The sequence below is a fragment of the Cervus canadensis genome, chromosome 1 (genome assembly GCF_019320065.1).
Source record: "Cervus canadensis isolate Bull #8, Minnesota chromosome 1, ASM1932006v1, whole genome shotgun sequence".
Lineage (NCBI taxonomy): Eukaryota > Metazoa > Chordata > Mammalia > Artiodactyla > Cervidae > Cervus > Cervus canadensis.
Window position 1 is genome coordinate 11200728 of NC_057386.1, and position 17807 is coordinate 11218534.

At 47.1% G+C, this 17807-nt stretch overlaps 1 protein-coding gene across 2 annotated transcripts in view; it reads left to right on the forward strand.

The window, feature by feature from the left end:
• The window catches only part of RPTOR (regulatory associated protein of MTOR complex 1), a 314811-nt gene that overhangs the window by 227276 nt on the left and 69728 nt on the right, over positions 1-17807 (forward strand). For both annotated transcript variants that reach the window (XM_043462839.1, XM_043462849.1), the window contains exons 11-13: positions 1866-1967; positions 8919-9002; positions 10263-10373. In XM_043462839.1, coding sequence (XP_043318774.1) covers positions 1866-1967; positions 8919-9002; positions 10263-10373 — 297 coding nt within the window. The remainder of the gene's footprint in view (positions 1-1865; positions 1968-8918; positions 9003-10262; positions 10374-17807) is intronic.

Sequence of the window (17807 nt, forward strand, 5' to 3'; positions counted from 1 at the left end):
CCTTCCCATCCACCCATCCTCTCCCCCTAGGGAACAGTGTAGGCAGAGAGGAGTGGATGGGAGGCAGAGATTTGAAATTCTGTTTGGGTCTCACAGACAACAGAGCTGCATATTAAGTGGGGATGACCATGTAATACAGAAAACCCAGCAGTCCTACCACTTGGCTTCTTGGTCCCCAGACCCCCTTCCGATGGCTTAGGCCCCCTCCTACCTAAGCCTCTAATCTAAGGTTTCCCTAGTCCCTGTCATCACCACCAAAGTCATCCCCTCTGCAGGACTTTCGAGAGGACAAGCCACCCTCTGCACCCCCGCTGTTAGGCTGGGGAAGCCCACTGTAACCTGCTTTTGCCACTGCCCTCCAGGGGCCTTAAATGCTGCCTAGCAGCTGCCCAGATGTGTCTCCTTCATTCCTTCCTGTCCCCTCTCTGCCCTCTGTCCATGGCACCTGCTCCCTTTCCCACCTCGCTGAGAGACAGGAGCGATAGAGGGAGCCTCTCAGTCCCTCCACGCCCATTTCCCTCCCTGCATCCCGGCCTGTCTGTGTCCCGTTTCCGGCTCCTGGAGGGCTCCTGCTCCCTGGTGCCTACCCTGCAGGGCTCTCGCCAGCACCTCCTCCTCTATCAGCAATTCCCCCTCTTACAAATACGCCCTTTTCTTCCACCTTTAGAAAGAAATGCCTGGTCACATGATCCTATCTGATTCCTTCCCCTTTGCAGCCAGATTCCTGCAAAGAACTATTCTTGAGTCTCTAAATCATCTTCCCTTCTGTTTGAACCTAGTCCAGCTGTGCTTCTGCCCGCTACCACGGCCCCCATAACATTCTTAGTAGTCAGTCTCCAGGGCCCTCATGTCATGGTCAGTCCTGGACCTTGGTCCTGCCTGACCCTCCACATCATAACATGACGGTGCCAACCACAGCCTTCCGATAAATCTCTCTTCCCTGGTATCCTGGCTGCTGCCTGCTCCTGCTCCCTCTGCAGACCTTGCCCTAGTGTCTCCACCTCCTTGGCCTCTTGCTCTTGGGTTGCTCCAGGGCTCAGCCCGGGGTCCCCACTCTTTATCACATTATAAATGGATCTGTCTCTCCAACCCAGACCCATGTCCTGAACTGCAAGCCCGTGTAGGCCATTCTCCCCCTCCCACCCCACCCCCCTGATGTCTCACTCGGGTGTCCAGGAGGCACCTTAAACACAATGCATCCAAGTTGAGTTTCCCACATGCTTCTCCGAAACATGCTGCTTTCAGTCTTCCCACTTCAGGTCACAGGACCCCATTTCCTGGTGGTTAGACCTGTGGTGGTGGTGGTTTAGTCATCAAGTCACCTCAGGTCATGGCACCACATTTTCTGGTGTTTAGATCCATGGTGGTGGTGATTTCATCACTAAGTTGTCTCTAACTCTTGCGACTCCATGGACTGTAGCCCACCAGGCTCCTCTGTCCATGGGATTTCCCAGGCAAGAGTACTGGAGTGGGTTGCCATTTCCTTCTCCAGGGGAGCTTCCCCACCCAGGAGAACTCAGGTCTCCTGCACTGCAGGGAAATTCTTTACCAACTGAGCCACCAAGGAAGCCTGTTTAGTCCTGAGCCCCAGCGTTAACCTAACCACAACCCTTCTCTTACCCACACCCAGTCTGACTCTGCTGTATGAAACATGCCAGCCTGACCACATCTCACCACCTCCTCTGCCATGGCCTGGCCCTGCCGGCTTTCACCTAGGTGGTAGCCGAGCAGAGTTGGGGCCTCTCAAAGACACATGGCTGAGTTGACCGGGGGTGGGGGGGGGGCGGGGGGTGTGGGTGGGTATGTGTAGGCAGAGCCAGGTGAAGAAGGGTGTCCCTGACTAACCCACCTTGCTTGTCCCACAGCACAGCCCCTTCTTTGCTGAGCAGCTGACCGCCTTCCAGGTGTGGCTCACAATGGGCGTGGAGAACAGGAACCCGCCTGAGCAGCTTCCTATTGTCTTACAGGTGAGTGTCTGCAGGTGGACCAGATTGTCCCAGGGAGGGAACCAGAGAACCCCCGCAGCCTCCCAGCGAGGGGACTGGCTTATCGGGGCAGAGTGTGTGACAGCCCCCATGCTTTGTAGCTGAGGAGTCCTTGCTCCTCCATGGCTCCCCTGGCGAAATCACTGCCCCCTCCCTCAATTAAGCACTGTTCTGGGCTGTCAGCCGCTCTCTCCTCTGCCCCCAGAGCTGCTGTCAGTGCGCTCTGTTCCAGAACTGTTCGTGGTGTCAGCACCCCTTCTCTTTGGAAGGATGTGAGATGCACATCAGCCGCAGAGAAAAGGGGAGAGCCTGAGCAGATTACACACGCAGGCCGTCAGCACCTGTGGGTTGGTCGTTTCTGGGGGGCTGTGCCCGAGGGTGCTGTGGGCTGTCAAGTGCAGTCACCACGTGGCTTGTGTCACTGTTCTCGCGGTAGTTGGTGCCCCACGAATGGTTTGGGAGGTCAGTTGTGTGGGTCTCACCCAGCTAAGTTTTGGGTTACTGAGATGGCAAAATACCAAAGTTCATCACAGGTAGGAGTTTTCACAGAACTTTTGTTTCAGGTAATGTATATTTATGGGGCAGGTGTAGGGACCAGACTGTGATGTAAGCAAGGCTGTTTTACTCTGAGATAGTGTCAAATGAGATTTAAAACCACTGTCAGTATAGACACCAAGGCCTGATAATTCACTTTAGGCCCTGGAAAAAGTTGTGTGCAGTGGGGATGGGGCAGTTGAATCTTGGGTAAGAACTGTGGGCAGTTGTGGGAGGGGCCGGGCTAGCAGCAGAAAGGGGTGGGCATTTACATCCTCACCCAGTTAGGAAGCAGGGTCTTAAAATCTGAGAGCTGGCTGGGAGGACCATCACCTCCTCCCCCAGAAAGCTGCTTAGGTTGCTTTGCCTAATTGTCCACCTGCCTGAGGACAAGGCCTTGCCCCTCCTCCCCACCACCCCAGGAGGGCTCCACTTTCTCACCAGGCCACTGACCACATCACACAGAAGCACTGTCTGTCTTCAATGGGCCAGGCGTGTGTTCTGAGCTGATCTCTGGCCCACATGGAGTGTGGCGGGCCCCCTCCCCACATGGTCTGCTCTCCCACTCTGTGCCTACTGCATGGCGGCCTGGGAAAATTGTCTGCCTGCAACAGAACTGACATCTCAGCGGACTCAGGACTGTGTGCAGGACCCAGACAGCAAGCAGTGAGAGCAGGATGTGCAGTTGTGAAATGCCAACACACAGCCTGTCCTCACGGCTTGATAATCAGCTGGGACAGGCTGTTGGCCAGGATCCTTCCCTGGAGATATTTTGGTGTTTTTAATGTATTATGGCTGCTGCTTTTCTGACATTATGAAAAGAATGCAGAAATTATTGGTATTCCTCATGTGTGCTTCTAGATTAGTTTAAGACTATCCTGAGTTCGCAGGGTGAGCTATCAACAGATTTTCAAAACAAAACCAAAAAAAGCAACAATAACAACACAACAAAGAACACTGTCTGTTTGGCAGGAGCCCACGAGTTCTCATCAAGTGGAAGGCCAACAGGCAGGGCTTTGGAATGGCAGTGGTTGATTGGGTGTGCTGAGCTCCCTAGCAACTAGGGTCCCCCAAATTTTCATAAGAGGAGACTGTGGCCGGTCTCCACTGACCTTTCTATTATTTCAATAATGGGATGAATAAAACCTTTCCAAGCAGGGACACACTGCCCAGCACTTTGCAACCAGCCAGGCAAACAACCTTGTTGTAAACGGCCCCCTGTTGACTTTTTCTTTAATGTCCCATTTACAACTCACATTCCCCCAGGAAAAGAGAAGACCCAACTTACTAATACCAAAATGAGGGACTAACTGAAAGAAAAGGGGCATCTTCTGTCCAGTCTTCCATCAAACTTAAATCATAGTTTCCTCATCATTCTGGGGGTTCTGTCTGGGCTATGCCCCGCCTGGATCAGTGCAGGAACCTTTACTTAACAAGAAAACCCAACACAGTGCAAAGGAGCCCTTGCTTCATTTGGGGCAGCCCGTGGTATCCGCTTCTTTCTCTTTAATTCAGTTATTTTGCCAGAACCTGGGCCCCATCATCTATCACTTATCCCCAGAACCTTGGCAATTCAGAAATGTTGCTGAAAAGAAAGAGAATTTTATTTTGTTTTATTTGTTTTTATTTTTTTTTTATTTTTTGTTTTATTTGTTTTTAATCCACCTTTCCTCCAGATAATTATCTAGTCATCCCAACATAATTTATTAGGTAATTTTGGTATTTCCCTAATGATTTGAAATATTGTCAGCACATCCTGTACATGTATGTACTTATTTCAACATTCTGAGAGAGAATTTTAATACAGAGACATTACAGCTTTTCCAATCCCTGCTACTTTTTCCACCACCAGCAAGCATTTTGTCCACCCGAAAATTCAGAGGCATTCACTGAGGACCATTGGAATAAAATGAACTGTCCCCTAGGGCAGCAGATTTACAGCCCCTTGTGTAGATGTAAGCATGAATCTACACTTTTCCTGACCAGCCCTGACGTCCTTTTTCACCTTTTAAAAATATAAATCAAGGATGGGAAGGAAGATTCTTGAGCCATGCAGCACCGCAAGGCCTGGCCCTGTGGTCTCATGGTCTGACAGCCCTGCCTGGACTCGACATTACTGTCTGCCCCCCCTTGGTGGCCCGTGTACAAACAAGCCCAAGTTAGAGTTGGAAGAATCAGTGTTGTGGAAAAGAGAGGAATTTTACAAGATTCCGTGTTAGGACCTTTCCACAAAGTCAGTATGGGCATTTCATCAGGAAACCCTGTTGGCTTTCATGGCATCATCTACAAAGAGAATTTTTGGTCTGAAAGTACAGCATTATTATTGGATGGCAGCAGGATAGTAAGTGGACTGTTATTACTACACATATTACCTACATTGGGTAATATAGGGTCATTGGGTAATGATCAGGATCTCTGATCATCAGATTCCCGGGTGCACCAGGCCAGAACTAGAGCTTGAGAATCTGGATTTTCAGAAGCGGCTTGAGCCAGAAGCCTGAGTGTGCCTGTTGTGTGCAAGGTGCATGAAAAGTAGTTGCCCTATCAGCTCTGTTTTAGTTTCAGTGTTGATGTCACCACCGCTAATCTTTAGTTTGGATTGCCACAGACAGAAAGAAATCCTAGTAACTAATTTAGTTCTCCAACATTTATCTCTGTAATTTCCCCAGGGCCTGAAGCACACTGAAACAGGAATTTATTTTTTTAAGTGCAAATACAAACAAACAAACAAAAGCCAGTTCTTTTTTTTAAAAAAGTAATTTTAATTTATATTGGCCCTCAATTTTGTTTAAAATGTAAATCAGCAGAAGGAATTGGAAGTAAGGGGGGTAACGTTTAGAAAAGCCAGTACCTGACATTTTCCCCAGGGCTCATTATTGATGCTGTTTATTTTCCAACAAAACATCAATACCTACAGCACAAAATCCTGCATTGCTGACGGTCTTTGAGTCTCTGAGACAAGTGAGCTGTCTATTGGTGCTTTAATGTGTGTTTCATCAATGTGGACAGCAGTCGGAAGAGATGGAGTTGCAGTAGTGATGGTGACGATTTCCATTTTACTTTTGCCACCTGTAAATAAGACGTTGTAATGGAGAGCTTTTACTGCTGGTTAGTGCACATGAGAAATAAGCAATACAAACTACCCATGGGTTAGGTTTCTTGGCCCACGTTGCCATTTCTTCCACTGCAAATTGCTCTGCTATTTACTTGAAAATCCAGAGCTTTATTCAAGTTGACAGTGTTTTAAATAACAAAGGGAATCAGAAAACAGAATCTTTACAAGTGCTGTATGTGTTTGATGTCTTTGATTTTTGATGAATTACACCTCCTTTCACAAACCTAATAATGAAAGGTTCTGCTTGCCCTAGAAACTTGAACCTCCAGCGGTTCCACTTTCTTTAAAAAACAGAATAGGGAATGCCCTGGTGCTCCAAGGGTTGGCACTTGGCACTTTCACTGCCAGAACCCATGTTCAGTCTCTGGTCGGGGAACTAAGGTCCCATAAGCCACCCAGCACAGTAATAAACAAATAAACAGTCAGTCAAATCTCTTCTGAGAGTTGGAGCCATCCTGTGCTGAATGTAACAATCATCACACTGTAACATCACAGAAACAGTAACAATCATCACACCAGACAGGCTGCATCTCATTTTATTCTGGAAATTACATGTTATCATCTCCATTCTTCTCGATGATGAAACTGAAGTGTCCAAAGGTAGTGGTTTAAGCCACACTGTCAGGAAGTAAAAGAGTCAGGTCAGCTTGACTCCAAATCCCGCACCTTCCCACCATCTAACCTTGCCCTCCACACCTGCCTTTCTGCCGTGGTGGCATATGATAACCCACGAGTTAAACATGCAGAGGGATCAGGTCCTGTTCAGATAGGCCCCTGTGAGCAGTCCCCACATAACCTCTCCTACCAGCTTCTTTATCAGAGAATCTTAACTTCTCCAAACAAAAAACGAACCACTTAAGCATCTGCCTCCAAAGAGTGACGTGGAAACAGGCTCCAAACCAGTGGGAGACAACATTTCAGTAGCTGAACCCAGCCACCTCCACCTCCCTGACCCCTGGGCTGCCTGCTGGGCGGACACGCCTGCTCTCGGTTCCCCTGCAGCCACAGGCCACGCACCCATGTGGGGAAGCTCCCCAGCCTCCCTATCAGGAACCCCTCCTCGGGAGCCTCTTGCTGCCGGGACCCCCTCCCCTCTTTCCACTCCCTCCAGCCTCTCTCGCTACCTCCTCTGTCCCCCATCTGCTGACCCTCCTGCACCCTCAGCCTCTTCCCACCTGCCTGTGTTTGGCCCTCAGAGGGGCGCCTCTCAAACCACTGCTCTAGAGGCACCATTTCCTCACCCCCTGTTCAGTCCCTCCACCACTGGCCACATCCCTGCAGCCAGAGGGTTTGCTTCCTGAGTCCTGCTGCTGATCCTGCCTGCCACCCCCAGCAGGTACGTGGTTAAAACCTCCTGTCCCCTCTCTTGCCTCCTGTCCCATCCCTCACCAGTTGCTCCACCCAGCTTCCCCCTTGGCAGACCGCCCCAGGCTGGCCGGCCTGTCCTGTCCTGCCTTTTCTCTCGCCACATTCCAAACCTTATCTTCCAGCAGCTCCTTTCCCTCACCCACCTTCCCCCTCCACCAGCAGGCTCTGGATCATGCCTGCTGGCTGTCTTGGAATCTGTTTCTCCCCATCAGTCTTGCCGTGGTCAAATCCACCCATCCCACCCTTCTGGTCAGCCTCCTGCCAGCCTGTTGCCCACAGCGAGCACATTGGACGGGCCCCTCTGCTGCTCTTCTGAAGAAAAGCTGAAGCCCTTAGCTTGGTCTGCAGGTTCAGCTGACTCTGGAGCCTCCCTGTCAGCCTGCCCGCCTGACTTCCTCAGACACCCGACTTCCCCTCAGACACCTCACTTTCCCTCAGACACCCCTCTTTGCCAGCCCCTCTGCCTGAAGCCCAGGAACCCCACGCTTCGCCCACTGGGAGGGAAAGCCTTCAGACCCCGAGTAGGGAGTGGCTGTCCCTGGTCATCTGTTCACCATCACAGTGGTTATTGTGGTGTGGATGCAGAATGTCTGTCTCAGCTCCTGCTGTGACAGGAGGGCTCCTGCTGTTCCCAGTCACCCCCAGCACCGTGTCCATACACACCAGGTACCCCATACCCACTTTGGATGGCTGGGACCGCAGTAGGTGCCCCATACCTGATGGCTGGGAACAGCAGTGGGCAGAAGGGCTCTGCATCACAGGACTCTGTACATGTAATCCCCATGTTAATAGCATGAGAGAAGTCAATATAAATGACTCCATTAAAGCTTAAAGCTTTGATATACCACAGGAAAAAAGAAAAACATGTGGCAGAGGTTGCTCTTTTTCATTTAAAAAGAATCCTTTCATATGAAAAGGAAAAAGTCAAACATTTAAGTAGGAAAATAAGGACATGCCTGGCTGGTTTACTAGAGAAATAGCCAATTAACCTATGAAAAAATATTCAGCCTCATTTGTAATCAAGGAAATTCAAATTAAAAGAGCATTTTATTATTAACTGTCATGTTGGCAAATAGTGTAACATGGGCTAATATTTTCCTGGGAGCTTTTAATTTGATATTTAATAAATCCCCCGTGGTTGAGTCTTGTGTTATGAATTAGGAAATTAAAGTTCCGAGAAGTTATGTGCCCAAGCCTGCGTAACCTGTGAGTACCAGAGCAAATATGTCCTCCTGCCTGGTAACCAGCTGAGCCTTGGCAGGTGGGCAAGTGGGCAAGTTTGTTCAGCTGGAGGGCAATCTGGTGATGTAAGTGTGGGTGCTCTGACCCTCTAATTTTACTTCTCAGGTTTATTCTAGGAGGAAGGAGGGGAGGAAACCATGTAAATGTGCAGAGATGTACCTGTTAGTGTTTTTATCATAGCATTTTTACAATAACAAAAATGTATTAATAATTTAAAAATCTAGCAACGGGGAGATTGTTTAAATGAATTATGCACATTTACAGAAATGCACTTCTGTACTGCCACTGGCAGTGATATGATCAAACATATCTAGGGTTATGGAGTAAGACTGACAGTGTATCATTTACTCATCAAGGAGATGAGAAATACAATAGTATCATTGAATTTAGAACAAACAGGGGACATTATACCTAGAGAACAGCACCTAGAAGTGAATAGACCAGTGTCATCAGTGAGTATTTTCTTAAACACCATTAGAAAGTGTCTGTTCTAATAGTTCCTGCAGTGCGCACGTCATTTACCTGTTAGTGAAGAAATGGAGTGTTCCCAGCCTGTGCAAAATGTGAGCCATAGAGAAAGGGGCACCCGCCGACCCGGGTAAACAGCTCCCTGGGATGCTCATCCAGGGTCACGGGGGGCACCTTGCAGTGACGCTGCCTCTTCTCCCTTCCAGGTGCTGCTGAGCCAAGTACACCGGCTGAGAGCCCTGGACTTGCTGGGAAGATTTCTGGACCTGGGTCCCTGGGCAGTGAGTCTGGTGCGTGCTTCCTGCATCAGCAGGGGAAGAGTGGAGGGGGCACCAACTGAGGAATCAAGGGTCCTTGACCATACAGCCAAGCATGACTGTGGGGGCGGCCATTAAACCCGCAGGGCCCCCATGGACCTCTCTTTGCACCCTCATTGTCATGTTGCCGGGGGCCCTTTCCCATCTGCTGTTAGGCATCACCTTTGTGGGACAGAAGGTGTCCTTTAAGAACACTCTAGGGAAGGGCTCACCCCTGTCACACCAGGAAGCTGGCAGCCTCTGAGCTGGGTACTGGCCACACGTGGTGCCTGTTCTCCTGGAAGCAGCCTGTGAAGCCTCACTCACCGTCCTTTCACTCTGGTTTTAGGCACAACTGTGAAACACTTTCCTATCATTCATTCTACAGAGAAGTAGAAACAAAATGCTGGAACAAGAGTCAAAAGTGACCCAGTTTTTCACTATACAGATCACCAGGGAAAGAGATCAAGAGGAAGGCTAGAGATAAAAGGGGATTCAGGAGACCCACCACCAGCTGCAGAGTGTGGACCTTATGGGGCTCTGTTTGGAAATGAAAATTTGAAAGTTGGAATTTGAAAAATTAATATTCATGAAACAAAGTTTACATGAACTGAATGATTTATATTATTAAAGCATAATTGTAACTGTTCATTTTCTAGGTGTGGTAATGGTATGTGGTCATATTTTAATAAAAGAGACTTTATTTTTTAGAGAGAAACACTAAGTGTTTACAAATAACGCCGTGTGATACCTAAGGGGGGCTTCAGAACATTCAGGAGAGGACAGTGGGTGGGGCCAGGCAGGATACCGCACCCTTTGGTTTGACAGCGTTGAAGCTGGGCGATGGGCACATGAGAGCTCAGCATGTTGTTTTACCTCCAGTGATGTATGTAAGTTGTTTCATTATATACTGTCAACCAAGAGTGATAATTGATAGTTCAGCAAGGAGAAGAGGGAAGACCTAAAAGTTAGGAAGCCTACAGGAGCACTCCTCGCTGGCCCGCTTCCACTCCCAGGAGCCAGCAGGGAGTCCGTGTGTGAATCGTCGTGGGTAGACTCGGGTAGAGGCCTGGAGTGTCTCTTACCCTGTGGTCTGCGTGTACTGGTGCAGCCCAAGCAGGCAGGCCTGGGTCACTTCCAAGAGAAGAACTGGAGGTCGGGGAGGACAGCCCTGCCCCTCACAGCTCTGTCCGTGCTGAGGACGCCATGTGCTTTGCTCCCTCCAGAGTGGGGCTCACATGCTCTCTCTCACAGGCGCTGTCTGTGGGCATCTTCCCCTACGTGCTGAAGCTGCTCCAGAGCTCAGCCAGGGAGCTGCGGCCTCTCCTTGTCTTCATCTGGGCCAAGATCCTCGCCGTGGACAGTGTGAGTAATGTCTGTCTCCACCCCCCCACCATCACAGGAGAGCTGCTGAGAGCAGGTCGGGGGGCCTGGCACTGCTGTCCATGCTCCCTCCTCCTGGCCTCATGCCTTCCATGGCCTCCCTCCCTCCCAGGAAAGGCATTGCTTCCCCTGGCCCCAGTCATGGTCTGTCACACTGGCCCTCGGCTCACCTGTCGTCTCTGTGTGCTGCCCCTTCCCGACCCATGACCACCCCTCCAGCCAGTGAGTGACCCTGCCCGATTCCCTGTTGACTGGTCTCCTCAACCAGTTGATGCTTTTCCATCCCCTGCCCTGACCCTAGCAACAGTCCCATGGAGGCCCCAGCTGTCACCTATAAGGCTCGGGCCATAGTGCTGGTCACTTCTCAGCTGTGACTGCCCAGCCCACGTCTCCAGCTCTATTCCCAGTAAGCACCTTCCCACCCCTGTCCTCACACCTGCAGGCCTGCAATCACATGTCCACTGCTGAAGTCCTTGGCAGGGCCTTGTACTCAGAACTGTGCTGAAGGCCAAAGGTATTAGAGGGCTCAGCTGTCCCTGCCCTCAACACTCTCCACTGGGGACCAAACCCTCTGCTGTGAATACACACACCTACTTATTACGAGGGTGACATTTCAAAAAGAGGGGAAATCTTATGGGCAGGGCTGCATTTGTGTGCTTCAGTGTAACGGAGATTATAACATTAACCCAAGTGGGAGGGGGCCACAGACCCGGCTGCTACATGAATTCACATCCAGAGGGAGTGGGGGTGGCCACGTAGGTGAGAACCAGTGGGCAAGAAGGGCCAGGGTAGGGATGCCAAGGTGACAGGAGGGCCAGGTGGGTTCTCGAGTTTGAAGCCATGTGGTGGGAGGGCTGGTCATGTGACAGTGGTGCCTGGGGTGGGGTGCAGTGCAGGGAGCATTCGCGGGACCACTGGTGATGCAGCCTGTTCCCATCGATTTCTTAAGCCAGCCATTTTCACCTCCCCCAGCCATCACATGCGTCTCTGTAAAGTTGTGGTAATAACGCTTCCTGCAGTATGGTTGCAGAGATCAGGACCACAGTGTGTAAAGCAGTTTTAGAAATTTTAGCAGGAAGGGAGTAGCGATAAAACCTCATTTCTACCCAGCCTGCCTCTGCTACACTAAAGCCTTTTGTTGCCGATCTGAAAGCCTGGCCTTGGGGCCCAGGAAACTGTACCTTTTGGTCATTTCTACTTTGCCCTTCATCAAATTTAACTGAAGAGCCAAGCTACCATGTAAAGAAAAGGGTTTTTCTGGGGAAGTTATTTCAGAACCTTGTTTCTCTCCCACTTCAATACCTTTGTCATCTGTATCACATGTTGAGAAGTTCACTGGCACTGTTCTTGCCATTAGGGACCATGTGCAAAGGTTCTGGATGCAACAAAGGGTGAGACTACCAGGACATGAAGCCCAGTGTGGGGAGAGGGACAGAAAAGATGCCCCCTTCCACCCCAGCCCATGAAGGTGGTGGTTGGCCACCTGAACCTGCTCCTCGGGACCACCAGTGCTCCAGAACATGTTCAGTCAACTGCATTTCTTGTACTCATCAGTATTTTAGTAGCTTTTAGCACCTGGAAATAGAGAGTGTCTTTATTTTTAGTCTTCAGAGTGGCTATTTCTGCTTTTAACCTTTTTTCTTTATGTGAAAGTAGATGACCCTTCAGAACCGCACTTTGCTGCTGAGTTCTCATGGAATTTACAGTTGGTCATCTTATTTCAGAACAAGGGATCTGGTTTGAAACTGCCTCTCGGTCACATTTGTCTCCAGGGGCCTGGTTGTCTCTGGAGCCGAACATGGGAGGGCTCGTCGACAGCACAGATGCTGCAGTACTGTAAGGCTGTCTCGGAGCCTACATTCATGTCTGCTCGATGCTGGAGGAATTACATGTTTAATAATGCTTGAGGAGCTGTTTCTGGGCCCAGCTGGAAATGCCCTAGCCTGCAGTGTTCTTGTAAATGCCTGCAGGTGCTGGGACCATCCTATGGCTTAGCGCCTTAACCAGCTTGTTGCACCTGTTTATTTAAAGGCAGTCATCGCACTAGGAAATGTTTTTAACATTTCCAGTTGAGACTGAGCGTCGTTTACTTTATCCTTCCTTTTCATGATTACCCTGGTCCAAGTTTCTGAGAGATTAAAGTTCCATGTGTTTCTGGGAATTTGCTTCTCCCTTCCCCAGCTGGCATCTGGCCTCTGAGTACTCACGTGCTGTGTGCCTCCCGCAAATCTCAGAGCTCCTGGAGTGGCTCCTTGACGTGGCCACCATGAGGGTCAGAAGACATGCTGTTTGTGACAGGGATGCCCACCTTGGGGTGAATGAACCTGCACAGAGGCACAGGTGAGGCGTCCCAGCACCCCAGCGCTCTCAGCTGTCCCTGTGCTGGGGAGCCGCCCACCCTCAGGGCTCTTCCCCAAGAGTTGTGAAGGTATGGGCCCCACTCTGACTGCATTCCCAGCTGAGGGGTGAGTCTGGGGCCTCCTCTCACCCCACAGGCATATGTTGAGCACACACTACATGCCATTGTGTGAGGGGCTCCTAAAGGATTCAGGAAGCAGGAATTACCTCAGCCTTAGAGAAAGTAGGCTCAGTCTGGGAAGAAGGAAGGAGGGAAATTCTAGAATTCTAGAGTTACAGGCTCAGAAGGACCATGTGCCATTTGGCTGAAGCAGGCAGTGTACCCTGTGGGGGCACTTAAATGCAGGCATGTCTCTGGACATTAGGAGAGCCCTTTGTGGTCTCAGTGCCCCGATCATCTCCAAGGAATTGGGTCCCAGAGGTGTGTGCGTAGTTGTGTCCGTTGCGACCCTGTGATCTGTAGCCCACCAGACTCCTCTGGGGTTTGGGACTTTTTTCAGGCAAGAATACTGAAGTGAGTTGCCATTTCCTCCTCCAGGGGATCTTCCCAGGGGTCAAACCTGTATCTCCTGTGTCTCCTGCATTGCAGGCAGATTCTTTACCCCTGAGCCATCGGGAAGCCCCAGAGGGTCTCTTCCCAAATTACCCATACAACATGTTAGTCTACACTCACTGCTACCATCAAAAATTACCAGATGTATGAAGAAGCAGGAAAATATCATCCAAAATGAGAGGGGGGAAAATTGGCCTACCGAAACTTCTTCTGAACTCTCACAGGTGTTCGAATTAGCAGACAAGGACATTAAATCATTAGAAGTCTGTTCCACATAAAAAAGCTCCACTGAGACATGGAAGATATTAAAAGGACCCAGCTCAAACTTTTAGAAATGAAAACTCTGATATGTGACATGAAAAGTATGGGATAACAACCAATTAAACTTTGCAGAAGAAAAATTAGTGAACTTAAAGGCATGGTAATAAAAACTCTCCAAGATGAAGCACAGTGAGAAAACCTTTTATAAAACTAAAGGCGTATCCTTGAGTTGTGGGACAACTGCAGGTGACTATATGTATACTGGGAGCCCCTACAAGGGGCTGGCAGAAAAAAAATTTGAAGAAATAATGGCTAAGAAATTTTCAAATTTGATGAAAACTATAAACCTGCAGATCCAGGAAACCCAACAAACTCCAAATACAAGAAACATGAAAACTACACCAAGGCCCCTGATAATCAAATTGCTTAAAAAACAACAAATTTAAAATTCAAAAGCAGTCGATAAGAAAGGAAACAGAGAAGCTAAGGATGATAGTGGATCACTTGTCAGAAACTATGACAGCAGGAAAACAATGGGACTGCATCTTTAACATCATGGAAGAAAAACTGAATGTAGAATTCTGACCCACTGAAAATAATCTTGTAAAAATGGAGGCAAAATAAGGACTTTTAAAGACATGTAAAACTGAAAGAATTCATCACTAGTAGATCCACAGTACAGGAAATGTTAGAGAAAGCCATTCGAGCAGAAGGAAAATCATACCAGGAGGAAACATTCATGGACACGAAGGAGTTCAGAGCACCAGAGAGTGCTCCACAGATAAATGTGTGGGTGTTTTTTTTCTTATCCTTGCTTTTAAAATCTCTTTAAAAGATAATTGACTGTTTAATCAAAAAATAATAACAGTGTACTATGGAGCCTGTAACATACGTAAAACCCAAATGTATGCTAACAATAGCAAAAAGGTTGGGAGGAGAGAAATTGAGGAAATATTGTTGTTAGGTTCTCATACTTCTTTGAAGTGATAAAATATCATCTGAAGGTGAACTGTGATAAAATGTAGTCCATAAGCCTTGAAGTTATCACTGAAGTTTTAAACTATAACCAATTAGCCAACAAAGGAGATAAAATGAAATCATAAATATATACAAGTAACATGAAAGAAAAAAGAAAAGGAGGGAAAGAAAACAAAGAATAGATGAGATAAATACCAAAAATGTTAACAAGACAATAGATTGAAGCATAACCATATATATATAAATAATCACAATATAAATAGTCTAAATACCCAATTATAGGGCAGAGACTGTCAAATTGGATTTTTTTTTAATTATATGCTCTTAAATGTACTTTCAATATAAGATGCAAATAGATTAAAAGCAAAAACATGTGTTACCACTAAGCAAAGAAGGCGAGAATGCCCCTATTAATATGTCAAAGTAGGTTTCAGGGCATAGAATATTACCAGGAACACAGAGTTGTTTGCTAATGCTAAAGGAGTTCACCCATCATGAGAACAGTACAGTCTAAATGTTTATTCACCTAATAACAGTATTTCAAAACACTTAAAATGAAAACTGGTGGAACTGTGGGGTAGCAGTAAATAATCCATGATTACACCTGGAGAATCCAGCATTCTCTTTCCAGTAAATGACAGAACAAGTAGAAGTGGAACCAAGGACGTTCTCTCAAACACTTGAACAGGGCCATCCAACCAGCTGGACAGTGCTTCATATGACTGCAGACCACTCGTTCTTTCCTCGTGCTGGGGATGTACACCATGATGGACCTCGTCCTGTGTCATAGAACAAACCAGGACACATTTAAAAGAACTGGAATCTTACGCAGTGTATTCTACAACCATAGTGGAATCAAATGCAAAATCAAAATAGATAATAAGAAAATCAGGGACATTGGAGACTTGTGTACTTTTAAATAAATGATTTGGTTCAGTTCAGTTCAGTTGCTTAGTCATGTCCAACTTTTTGTGACCCCATGGACTGCAGCACGCCAGGCTTCCCTGTCCATCACCAACTCCCAGAGCTTTCTCAAACTGATGTCCATCGAGTCGGTGATGCCATCCAACCATCTCATCCTCTCATAATAAATAAATTATTAAAATATTTTAATTATAAAACAAAATTTTAAGCAATATAAATATATAAAATAAAATATATAATATTAAAGTATAAATGTTATATAAATAAACTTATAAGCAACATAGATATGTTAAATCATATTTATTTCTAATTATAAGTAGTATGTATAAAATAAATAAATGGGCTGCATCAAACTAAAATCTTTTGCATAACAAAGTAAACAGTCAACAAAATGAAAAAAAAACACCTTTAGAATGGGAGAAAATATTTGCAACTCACCTATCTGTTAAGGGGTCAAAGGACCTCTTACAATTCAAAAAAAACCCTGACTTAAAATGGTCAAAGGAATCAGTAAAAAAGAAAAAAAAAGTCAAAGGGCCTGATATTAGTGAAAGAAAAGCAGATTAAACCCAAAGTAGGTAGGAGAAAGGAAATAGTAAAGACCACTGTGGGGACTTCCCTGGTGGTCCAGTGGTTAAGAACCTGCCTGCCAGTGCCGGGGACACAGATTTGATCCCTGGTCTGGGGAGATCCCACATGCCACGAAACAGTTAAACCCATGTGCCGCAACGACTGAGTCCATGCTCTAGAGCTCATGCTCTGCACCAAGAGAAGCCACCACGAGGAGAAGCCCTCATACTGCAACGAAGAGTAGGCCCTGCTCGCCGCGACCAGAGAAAGCCTGAGGGCAGCAGTGAAGACCCAGCACAGCCAAAAATAAACAAATTGATTAATTTTTAAAACGATCACTGCAGAGATAAATGCAAAAGAGAACAGAAAAGTAGCAGAGAAAATCCACTTAACTGAGGCTAGATTCTTTGAGCAGATCAATAACTACTCAGACTGAGAAGGGAACAGAAAAAAGACATAAAACCCCAAATCAGGAATGAGAGACATGGCATCGCAGGTTCTGGAGATGTTGAAGGTATAGTGAAGGAATTTATGACCAACTTGATGCCACAGTTTTTGATCGCTTTGATGAAATTAACTCCTTGAATGACACAAGCTGCTTCCTTAAGAAGACAGATAATCTGAATAGCACTGTATCTAGTTTTAAACTTCGATTTGTGATTTAAAACTTTCCTGCAATGAAAGCTCCAGGTTCAGATGGCTTCATTGTTGAATTCTACCCAGTCGTTAATGAAGAAATATATGGATGGCAAAGAAGCATCTTCCCATATCATCCTATGAGATTTGCCTTGTCTTTATACCAAAAACCAGATTAAGAAAACTACAGATCAGTATCCTTGGGGAAGACAAATGCAAAAATTGTAAATCAAAATTTAGCAAATCAGAGTCAACAATATATTTTAAAAAGATTATACATCATGCAGAGACATCACTTGGCCAACAAAGGGTTTGTTATCATCTGTCTTTCTGCTCATTAACAAGATCAAGAGAAGGGAGACAATAAAAGATTTCTGTAAACTAGATTCCAGTTAATTGAGGTTTTTCTCATAGACACAGTTAATATGTAATTCAGGCAGACCTTCCCTAGTTACAGCTAATAAATTTTTATTTATAGTGCCACCAGGGGACTCCAAGGACACAATGTCACTGAATTTGGAAAAACCTTGTATGTCAGTATAGATGAAGGAAATCCAGATTTGGGGACACAAAGAGCTCCACTGTATGTACCAGCTCTCCTGGTCCCAAGAAGAAACATGTTGTGTGAGTAAAAAGCAGATCAGGGATTAGCAGAGTTTTATTTCTATAACCATTCCCTCCCCCCACCCAACATCTGTGCTAGTTCTCCTTCCCAGTCTCAAAACTTGTACTGTTCTCACTGCAGTGATGTCATCCCAGCTCACTGATGTTCACAGCCTCTCTTCCTATACCTGTATCCCTTCTTGTTTCCATCTCCCCACTTCCAGCTCACAGTTGAAAAAGTGAGGTGGATTAGCTTCCTCCTCCATCCAAAGATGACTCACGTGACTCAGTTCAGTTCAGTTGCTCAGTTGTGTCCAACTCCTTGTGATCCCATGGGCTGCAACACGCCAGGCTTTCCTGTCCATCACCAACTCCCAGAGCTTGCTCAAACTCATGTCCATCAAGTCAATGATATCATTCAACCATCTCATCCTCTGTCGTCCCCTTCTTCTCCTGCCTTCAGTCTTTCCCAGCATCAGGCTCTTTTCTAATGAGTCAGTTCTTCGCATCAGGTGCCCAAAGTATTGGAGCTT